Here is an 11,522-nt window from a genome sequence, read left to right as displayed (position 1 = left end):
CATTAGTCTTCAGACAGACAGCCTAAAAAATAAATTTCTAAAGTAACTTGATAGCAAACATTTTAATAGGTTCTTTCTTAAAAGATGGAAAGAAGATAAAGGATAGATACTTTTGAGTGCCCTAAAAACAGAAAATTGAATAAATACATAATTAACAAAAGTATAATGGCTTAATAATCCAAATGTTTTATTATATTTAATAAACATTTAAATGCAGGTTGTAATTACAGCTGAAGGATTACCTGTATTTGTAAATGTAAAATAAATTCCATTTTACATTCAGGTACACATTACAATTTGTTGGTTACATTACTCACATCACCATTTTTATGACTAGCAAGTTATATTAAATATAAAATGGAAATTAACCAAAATAAAGTGAAATATTAAAGAGTAAGCAACATTAAACATGAAAATTATACTAAAGAAAAATGATTTTAAAATGTATTTATGTCAATTCAGCTAACATCCAATTCAATGATTTGATACTATAATCCTAAAATTCTAGAATTTTAACAGCTAAGAGTACAAAGAGTTCACATATAGTTCAATATTACAAAAAAAAAGGAAGAAAAGAAAGAATACTGAAGGAAACAAATTTTCATCCTTTGATTACTATTTTTACCTTACAACATTAACCTAATAACCTAGAATTTTAACAGCTAAGAGTACAAAGAGTTCACATATAGTTCAATATTACAAAAAAAGAAAGAATACTGAAGGAAACAAATTTTCATCCTTTGATTACTATTTTTACCTTACAACATTAACCTAACAACTGAACTTCATCTAACCTAACCTACTTTTGTCTGAGCCTACAGCCTTATGTATTTCAACTACTACCTTTCTTTGCAAAACAATATAATGCATAGTTATTTTTAGAAGTTTAAAACATGAATTCATTTATACTATTGTTCTATTGTTTTAGCAACTTTTTTTTCAGCTAGTTCCTAACCCAAGCTCAAATTCAACAGTCTTTAAAGTTTCATTGTGCTCACTGATTTTTACTTTAATTTTTTATTATTTTTTTAAGTCTACATATCACCAGATAGAAAAACAGATTAAGGAATTTCAAGAATTTGCTCATTGCTTTAGAATTTTTACCATTTCATCATTGTTCTGTGATTTTTTAATTTAACCACTCTCTGGCACAAGTTCAGCAATATAGAAGATAGGTTATTCCTGGAAGTTTACTTTAAAATTCTGAGCATGTTTTAATTGCCACATTTTCTACATTTTTTAAAAACAGACTGATGCATATTTAAGGTAAATCTACTATACATCAGAAAAATTAAAATTGTAAAGATTTTTGTTTCTGTTATTTGCGTTACAAAAAGGATTCTTCTCCTTTCATAAATTTTAAATGATGTTTTGATTCATTCCCTTTCAAACTTGGTGCAGGTTAGCTGTTTCCTACTTGAAACATCTAACAATTGTAGCACTTGTTAAATGCTATAGATGCGCAAAGTGTACACCCTAAATTTGGAAGTGCTCCTTTTATTTGTTTTGTAAGGGTTTGTTTTAGAAGGTATGTATTTTTATCTAATTCAATCCTGTCCCAGACACAATTTTAGCAGGTTTCTAATTGAATTATGCTAAAATGTTTATTAAAATGGCATAGTGTTTTTAAATTTATGAAACTTAAAAAATAGTAAAACAGTGATGCAAATGTTAGGAACTATTTTGTTATTTGTTATTTTTTTTTCCTTTTCTAGTTTTGTAATTTTTTTTGATAATTTTCCTTTTTGTTTCTTTTATTATATACATTTTTTTTTCAATATGCTCCCGACCTGAGCACAAATTCAGTAGCACCTTGGCTACAATGTGCTCCATAATCTAACAGTAAAGAGTACATATTTCAAAGTTACAGCTATCTAACCCCTACCTAAAAAACTAACAAGCTATAAAAGATCTTGCTGCTATTATTTTGTTCACTTCTCTTTTCAACTTGCTCCCGACCTGGGCACAAATACTGTAGCTCTGTGGCCGTACTGTGTCCCAACATTTAATATGAAGAATAAATATTTTCTACAAGCGAGTCCCCCCCCTGCAAAGGATAAGTTTTAAGAAATAATGTAGTGTTGCTTAAAGTTTTTTAAATTGACACTGTCATTTTATGATTATTTTTTCCATTTTTCACCCACCAGGAACATATGTAGCAGCTTTCAAGATTAGCAATTTCATAGGAAAATTCTAGTATTGTTTTAAGAAGAAAGTTTTAAAACCTGACACTCATTGTGGTTATATATGTGTAAATGTTGTCTATTTTCCAAATTTTCCCACCCATATTCATTCAAACACTTTATTTCTGTTTTCATAATCTAGATAAAATTTGACAATCCTTTTAAATTCAACACATTACTCTTTCTCAACATGTCCTATTAATATTAGGGAAAAATATGTTCTTTTAGTAAAATAAATTCCGTGATAATTCAAAAAAGGAAAAAAATACCAGTATATATCAGTAGTAACACAAACATTTTTAAATAATCCCTGAATTTGTTCTATATTTATAGGCCCAACCCAATTACCAAAATCACTGGAATGTCTTATTTTTTAAGTTTTAAAGTAACCCCCGCATCATTAAAAGTCAAAAACAATCACTGGTCATTTATATAATGAAATTTCAACTCAACAAAAGAATCTGATGATCTGTTTTAGTTGCTGTAATTAGACTTGACCTATAATTACTGAACAAAACAGAATATGTACAATAAGTGTTCAAACAAATGTATCTGACTGTATTTGGTACATTAATCTATTTTCGGCATCATTAGCTTCAATTTTTTCCTCTTATTCATAGCATAGGAAAAATCATAGGAGACACCATAGCTGAACCTGAAGGACAATTCTCATACCTAGAAGGTGGATTCCAGCATTAATTCACCACCATTATTTGTTGTTTGATCACTAACTTCCTCTTGAATAGCTGGAAGGGAAGGCTTTGGGGTCAGAGGTGTCTCAGTCTTAAACAGGGACTCCATCCTTATATGTGTATTGATATAGAAGGATTTCTGAAAGGATTCAAGGGTGAAGTAATAGATAAAGGGATCAAAGCAACAATTCAGAGTTGCAAGGCACAAGGTAATTGGGTACATTATCTTTGCAAACCTTTCCAATAAGCAATTAGTAATGGCTTGGGAGCGTACCAAGGCATATAAAAAGAGAACAGAGTTGTATGGTACAAAGCATACCACAAAAACTGCCATATGTACTGTGATCATCTTCAACACTTTTTTCTTGTTGGTCCCGATTTGAGACAATGTTGCAGGCTTACGGAGGGTTCTCAGCACCACGGAAGAGCAAGAAACATTCAATATCAGAGGAATGATGAACCCGACAACTTCAATGAATATGGTGATCTTGGACAGATATGTCTTCCACACACGTTTGGAGAAGCCCTCAAAGCAGGTGGTGGTCGCATTGTTGACATTAGTGGTGGAGAACAAAGAGGCTGAAATACCACCACTGAGGACTAGGATCCAGACTCCAGCACACACAATGGCAGAATTCCTCCTGGTCCTAATGGTACGAGATCGGAAGGGATAGACAATGGCTAGGAAACGATCCACACTAATGCAGGTGAGGAAGAGCATGCTCCCGTAGATGTTGGTGAGGAATGCGGTCCCTGAGATCTTACAGAGGGTGTCACCAAAAGGCCAGTGGCGATTAAAGTTGTAAAATATTTTGAAAGGTAGGGTACAGACAAAAAGCAAATCAGAGAGGGCCAGATTGGTGATGAAAATAGCAGTCTCACTTCTCATTTTCATGCGGAAGCAGAAGACAAACAGAGAGGCACTGTTGGTTATTAGACCCAGGATGAACACAACACTATAGACAGCACCATTCAGATTATACTTGAAGGAATCATCAACAATGCAAGTATTATTGGCAGTTGCATTGCCCAACCTGGGTCTGAGACTTGAATTTAAATCTTGGAACTGAAAGTCAATAAATCTTCTGTCACCCATGGATTTTTTTTTCCCAGAAAGCCTGCTAGATGCAGGGGTTCACCACTCTGAGATTAAGGACCAGTAGAGAACGTTTTCTTCCTATAGGAGACAAGATAGAATGAGTCACTAAACCTGCCTTCCCTCCAAGATTTCTGTGGAATAAAATATATACTGCTCATCCAGACAAGAAAATATACACATTCTATTAGACTTGACAAATACTTTTTGATCATATACCACAGGTAAATAATACTACAAAGGACATATTGCAGAAGAGATCACACAATACAATAAACATAGCATTGCAATGAACATGATTAAGGAATATTACTCAAGGGGAAAAAAAATCAAAGAATCCCTGATAGCTAAGATGCTACTAATGTGGAATGTGTAGGCCCATTTTCAACTTTCAAAATACATATTTTATTTTATTCTTATAAGAACACCATAAGGTAAAAACAGGGAACTATCATTTTACAGAATTTTAGAACCTGAGTCTTAATCCACAGCAGTTACAGAATGTCAGAATTGGAAGAGAATGTAAATAACGTATTCAAAACCAGAAATCACATATTTGATTCCTAAACCATTAACTTTTCAAGTTACTCAACTTTGTACTGCTTATTCTCCAATACTACTAAAATACCTTATCTGATTATTAACTCTATTGTATGAGATAGCAGGTAGATGTGAAGCCTCCAGTACACACTCTAAAAACTTATCAATAAACTATTAAAAGGATTTATTGGTTCACCTTTTAATTCTAAAACAGAAGTTCAGAAGACATGATCTCCCAGTGGATTAAATCTGTTAGCTAAGTTTTTCACTACATTACCAATACAAAATGGACTCCATGTTTTTTAAAGAGAAAAGGGAAAGAATATGAAGTTGGGTGGTTAGGGATGGGAATTGGGGAGGAATTGGGGGAGGGAAACGTAATCAAAATATAATGTATGAAAAAAATTTCAAGATTAAAATAAATTTTTTCACTGTGTCCCATCACATGGCTATTCTGAGGAAGAGATTAAAATATCCAACCCATCGTTTTCTCTCTACACTACACAGTTCTCTTTCCATCCATATCCCAAGCCTAGCACAAAAATGCTCCTTTTCTTCACCCACTCCATGTCCTGTCCGATATATCCATGCATTCATCTGCTAAAATGGCCCTGGTCAGCATCAGCTTTTCTCATCAAACACAAATGGCAATTGGGTGTGCTGGATCATGCCTATAACCCCAAGCACTTGGAGAGGCCTAGGCAGGAGAATTCCTGTAAATTTGAGGCCAGCCTGGGCTACAGAGTGAGTTCTAGGTCAGATTAGTCTATATATTCTGACCATTCTCAATATCAGACCCTATCTCAAAAATTCCAGATGGAATATGAAAGTTGAGGACCTCCAGAACAGCTGCCCCATACCTCATTCTACAAAATCTGATCCGGCCGTTTAGAGGCTTTTTTTCCAATACAGTTTTCATGAGCAGTAGCCATTAACTCAGTTGTCTAATTAAATATTTAGGCCAACAGGGCTAGAAGATACATGTAGAAATTTTACCAACTTTCTCCTAGCTTAATAGCTACCATTGGCTAGTCTGTCTTTCAAATGTGCCCCATAATACACTGTGGATAAGTAACTGTTGAATGATTCTTTTGAGTGGGAATATGAAATGAAAGTGGCCTTTGTTCCCTGACATAGCCAGTAATGGGTTTTCACATGATTAAGTTGTAAAATACAAGCAGCTGTTTTCTGAAGTGATTTCCTTTTCACTCTTCCTTCAAGACACCAAGGAAACAAGTCAACAGACCTCTGTATGTCTTAGGGAAGGGAATAGAGGATAAATCTGCTAGAAATACAGAGGACTGAAGTCATCTCAATGAGTGTTTGATTTGAGTAAAAAATTCTTAGCTAGAGAAAAAGTCACTCACTGCAGTACCCAAAGGGAGTGATGACTTCCATAATATGGGGTAAAACATGCAAGATTATCACTTTAGTAGTGTCTGAGTTACAATCAGAACTTGCGATCCTGATTTGTCATTCAATAAGTCTTTATGGAGTCATTTACCTAAAATCATATTCTTTTTTTTTGGCCATTTCATCTCACAAGTCTAGTTCAACTTTTCCCCCAAAGCAACCTTGATAAACAAAAGCAAAGTATGGTAGGGACCTTGACCAAGTAAAGTCCAACAGGGACAGTCCAGATAAGGAATAAATAAAAATAGGCAGAAGAGTCAAAAAGGAGATGAGAAATAAAGTGTCAGAAAAAGACAAAGAGAGGTACAGAAAGAAAGAGAGGAAGAGAAGGTAAGGAAAATGGGACTTTTCCGGGCCATCTACTTTGTACTAAGAATATTGAGAGGGGTTCCTCTGATCCCATCCTCACTACTTTATCTTATCCCTTCCAGGTTTCCCAGATAGAAGAATAATTTTCAATTGCTGTATTTAAGGACACTGAAGACAATCAGCTGAAACAGACAGAACCTCAAAATTCTCAATCGATGGTGTTCATGGCTACAGACACAAGTTTTTGTTGTTCCTGTTTTTATTTGCACCCATGTTCTTCAATGCCGTAGAAGAAAACTGTGAATGCCAACCTTCTCAACCTCGAGTCATTTCATTTACTATTTTAATACCATTATTATCTATTATTCCAGACTCAGTTACAATAACACTATTTACAATTTTTAAAGTTCATTGCTGGAAGAAACCAAGAAGACACTGAAAGAAATAATTTCTTATTAACACAGTCATATACATTTAAGAATTTATGAGGCTATAAACCACAACATTAAAACCAGACTTCATTCATAATCTCTTGCATCTACCTTATGCAATAAGCACTGCCAGCAAGTTTATTTTGTTTTGTAAAGGATTTCACATTAGAAGGCTTCTCACCTCTTCCCAGAGCCCCTCCAGTTTCACCTCCTGGTTATGTCTATACCCAGAGTGCTGCTAGTTCCCTGGCTATGTCTTCTTCTGCACTTTCCTCAATGAGTACTCTGAATAGTTGAGTTTTGTATTCTACTTTCACATTCAGTTTTATCATGAATACAATCATTTTATTTTATCTCTTAATTCACGTTATTCTAGATTTAAAAATCATAAATAGTAACTGCCTTATATTTATGGAGGGCAACGTGATTTATAAATGAATCAATACATATTTAAGATCGTTACAATATAGGGTGATTAAATCAAGTTGATTTATACATCCATCACTGTACTTCAGTTTTATATCCCCCCAGAACCTACACAGTATACCTACAGCAGTCAGTCTGTAAATGCACGACATTTCTACTCTGCTGCTTTGGGGAGGCAAAACCTGTGGAAGAGAAAGGACCACAGACAAGAAAGCAGTACAGTCTCCCTCCTAAGGAGAGGGCATGGGGAAACTGCCACCATGGCCCTATTCATAGTTCTCCCTTGCTTGAACACACGCTACCTTTGCTGTCTAGCAGGGAGGGTGTGGCACTGGAAGCAGAGAAGTCTATTTCTGACTCAGACACCAGTTCACTCTGTAACTTGGCTATACTGTTTTCTCTTTCCTGTATAAACATTACCCCTGAGCCTCACAGCTGAGGCTAGGAAGATTCAACAGTGTTAAGAGTAGTTTGCTGAACTTGTTGGTAATCCAGCGTTTCCACAAAGGAGCATTATAGAAGTCTGTTCCTCTCAAGCATGACTAGAAATTTCTAACTGGATTTTTTGGTATCTTTAACTTTGTATTAGAAACGTATCCTTCTGCTAATTCCTTGTACCTCAAAAAGTTCCCCTTGGGTTTGAAACCTTAACTGCACAATTTACTCAACAGAGAAATCCTTTGTTTGTAAAACTGAGAACAGTATTTGCCTCTTGAGGTGACGGTGAAGAAGAATAAAAAAATATTCAAGAAACAAGGCCTGTTTTCTTTTTTCCTGAATGTCTAACATACTTTCCACTAAATGTACAGGTCAACACTTGAGTATTCAAGGAGGTAAACAAAGAAAAATAGCCTACATGGTTAATGATATCTTTAACTGTGAGCAGCATCAGACTATTGTCTTACGAAGATGTTTATGACCAATTATTCCAACATAGTGTACTAAAAGAGAGATCATTGTTAGATAAACATATTTTCATTGATAGTGGTCAGAAAGGAGGTCAGCTGGAGGTTGATTAAGAAGAAATTGAAAGGGGCAGCAAGATGGCTTAGCAGATAAAGGCACTTACCATCAACCTTGACAACCTGAGTTCAATCCCTGGAGCCCCATAAGATGAAAGGAAGGAACTGACTCTTGCAAGTAATCCTGACTTCCACATTCACCATGGCATTCAGATACGCACACGTGTATACATACGTGCACACACACACACACACACACACACAAGCAGAATAGAGTTTAAAAATTAAAAAAAAAAGAAATCTGAGAGTAAGGGCCAACAAGAAGAACTATAAGAGAAGGTAATGGGGATGAATATGATCAAAATGTTTTATATGTTCATGAAAAAGAGAAATTGTTTTATACAATTAATAGATAATGAAACATTTTATAAAATTTAAAAAACAAAATGTATCCATCAATTTTTTTTTTAACTTTTTGGTTACCAGAACCCATTCAGAGTGTTCATAATAATTTCTACACTTTTCCTTTTTTTTAAATTTTTGATGCCTAGTAATAATTGCATATACCATATTTGGTATTTGGGGGACCACTAAAGGAAGGAAAGTCACCTTTTTGGCCCCTCTAAGGATTATTAAATGCATAGATCACTTCATAACCTGCTAAAATTCCAGAAGTTCTATTGAAACAAAATTTAAAATTCTTACCTAAATCTAATACTCTAGAAAGCCCTGTCATACTTTGTTCCCAGCCAAACACAGTCCAGAGTCCAGTAAACTAAAGCCCTGAAGGCAGAGTATACTCAAATTGTCTTACTTTGCTCCATTTTTAATGAGGTTAGTTCAAGTCAGAGTGCTTGTAATCCCTAAAGCATTTGATTTTTCTGCTCTGGTCAAAGCTTATGAAAGCTGACAGAGGGTAAGGTAAAGCCTATTGTGTCCTTGACTATAGACATGTAGCAGTGGATCAAAGTTAAAACTACACAAATATAAAAATAGAATTCAAGACTGGTGCAATAGGAACTACATCTCTTCTTGTCCTCCTCAAATAAGTGGTTATTAACATATAAAATTCCTGATGGCAACAGTGTAGGCCAAGTTACAGGCCAAGTTACAGGCATAGGTCACACTTGGTTCCAGTTGATGTTCCTATGCACTGATTGATTCGGAGCCATATCAATCTTGTATTTTTGATAAATTAATATCTCTTTTTGAATGGCTTGTCTATATAGAGCCTGATTTTCACTAATATTAAGACTCTTCCGTACCCCAAGCCAACTCATCTGAAGACATCAAGAAATGGCAGAATCCAATCCAATCAGTAACTAAATTCACATATTTTTATTTTTCACCAAAAGAACTAATGTTTCCTACTAACCCTTCACCTGATGGCACAGGCCAACCCTTAGGTAATATTGTGGTCTAGTGCTCAATATGATGGGACCAAAGATTGCATCAGAACTACTAAAGCAGAATTTTCCCTAGTACCTAGTTATAGAGTAAGAAAACTACAGAGAAATTGCACAATCTAATATGATGAAATTGTCTAGAGTCTTAAGACTTGATATTTCATCTCATTAGGAGCCCCAGACATTTACAAAATGCTATTGGGTGTTCCTAAAAGATATCATTTCCAAATTCTGCAAGACTCATAAATGCCAGCAGGACTCAGCTGGCAACACACAACTCATTAATCAGTTTGAACACAAATTTGTTTGCTGTGCTTGGGTATTAGTAATGATCATATGAATAAAAACATGCCTCACATCTATCTATCATCTACCATCTATCTGTTATCTATCTATCTACCATCTATCTGTTATCTATCTATCTACCATCTATCTGTCATCTACCATGTATCTGTTAATGACAAAGAAGGAATGAGTGAAATAACCAACATTCATCTTCAACAAAATTGCCTGGATCAAATAAACACAACTCCACTACTTTCTCTATTTATTCTGGAACTTTGAATCACATGATCTGTAATAATATAGAAGCATTAGTTACAAAAAGAATTGAAGAATAAAATGAAAAAAAAGGTGAAATCTGAACAATGGTACTCACATTAGTTCAAACCAAATTCTGGCACCAAATTTTTCTGAGACTTGGATAATCAATGAATTTTCTGAAGGCAGACGATCAAGGATTTCCTTAATTGAGAGCTGTGGAATAGAATATCACAATACTGTTCCATAAAGAAAGTTTCTCAATAAACTGTATAGCAAGATTACAAGATAGAAGAAATTATTACATAATATAAAGCAGAGTGTGTAAGAACCAACTTATTTCCAGATGATATTAAATGTTTTTGATTTCATTGTAACACAATTGAAGCTAGCAGTTAATCTCCAAGCCTATCCTTGCTGCAGATATATCTTATTAGTGGTATTGACTGAAGCTGAAAATTCATAGGAGTAACTTTAAGTCATTTAAAGATAACCAGTAAAAAAGCATGAAAATAATCCCACTCCCATACATTTAAAAAAAAAACAAATGAACAAAGATTTCTTTGGTGGCCTAAAGTTATTGGTATATTTTTGTTGTTGTTGTTGTTGTTGTCTTTCTCCTTTTCCTTTCTTGTGCTCTGACAACAACTGCTATGATTGGACAAAAGAAAAAGGAAGGAAGGCTGGGACAACAGGTGAGGATTCCATTGCTTTATCTCTAGCCTGTCACCTCCATTAAATTTCCTTCCCTCCTGAACTGTATGAGAAAGGCTTCCACTACTAGGTATGTGCATACTTACTGAAAATCACGTGTCTTCATGAAGATTCCTAAATATACCTAACATGGCATATAGGTACAGTGAAAATCACAACTCTGCACAACATGCTCATATAAAACAAGATAAGACACCATGCTGGAATTCTTACAAGTGGCACCTACATTTGGATTCTACTCGCTGTGTGTAGTACTTGTAGAGCAGAATTATCTGCTAGTCCAGACTGATACTATTCTTAGAGCCCACCCTCTTCTGCACAAAAGGTAGCCTAAAACAAGGCAGACTGCTAAATGACACAGCAACTCCCTTGAAATGATTTTCTTCATATAAAAAAAACAAATAAGACTGTTCAACAACTTAAAAGACACAGAGATCACCATGTTACTAAAGAGAATTGATTTGAATTGTCCTCTAGAGAGCAATATTCCTGAAATGAAATCAGTATTATTTTATTGGTTTGCTTTAAAAGAAAACAGACATGTTAGCATTTCTTCCTTTTATGGGCCTTCCTTTTTGATGTAAACTATACATAAGACTCTTATTTGGAATAGAAGAAAATTGGGAGGTTAAATACCCAGAGTTTCGATAATTGCTATTGATTCAATATCCCTATCACAAGTGAACTGTGAGATAGTAAGCCGAAGTTACTTTATGGGCCTCAGTTTCTCTTCATGTTCCATATTTGGCACTGACTGAAAGAAACCTTCAGTTGGGGCCATGGTTAGTGCCTGCACAGGCTGTTCCTGTC

The 11,522-nt window shown here is 34.7% G+C and overlaps 1 protein-coding gene across 1 annotated transcript; it reads right to left on the bottom strand.

Moving 5' to 3' along the window:
* Window positions 1-219: 219 nt before the first annotated feature.
* Lpar4 (lysophosphatidic acid receptor 4) lies at window positions 220-10,215 on the bottom strand. The gene is made up of 2 exons (XM_059250781.1): window positions 10,117-10,215; window positions 220-4,052 (listed from the first exon to the last, which is right to left on the bottom strand). The coding sequence occupies exon 2, from the start codon at window positions 3,969-3,971 to the stop codon at window positions 2,859-2,861; it is 1,113 nt and encodes a 370-aa protein (XP_059106764.1). The 5' UTR covers window positions 3,972-4,052; window positions 10,117-10,215; the 3' UTR covers window positions 220-2,858.
* Window positions 10,216-11,522: the final 1,307 nt, after the last annotated feature.

This window comes from Peromyscus eremicus, chromosome X (assembly GCF_949786415.1).
Source record: "Peromyscus eremicus chromosome X, PerEre_H2_v1, whole genome shotgun sequence".
Lineage (NCBI taxonomy): Eukaryota > Metazoa > Chordata > Mammalia > Rodentia > Cricetidae > Peromyscus > Peromyscus eremicus.
This window is presented reverse-complemented; position numbering and strand designations above follow the sequence as displayed.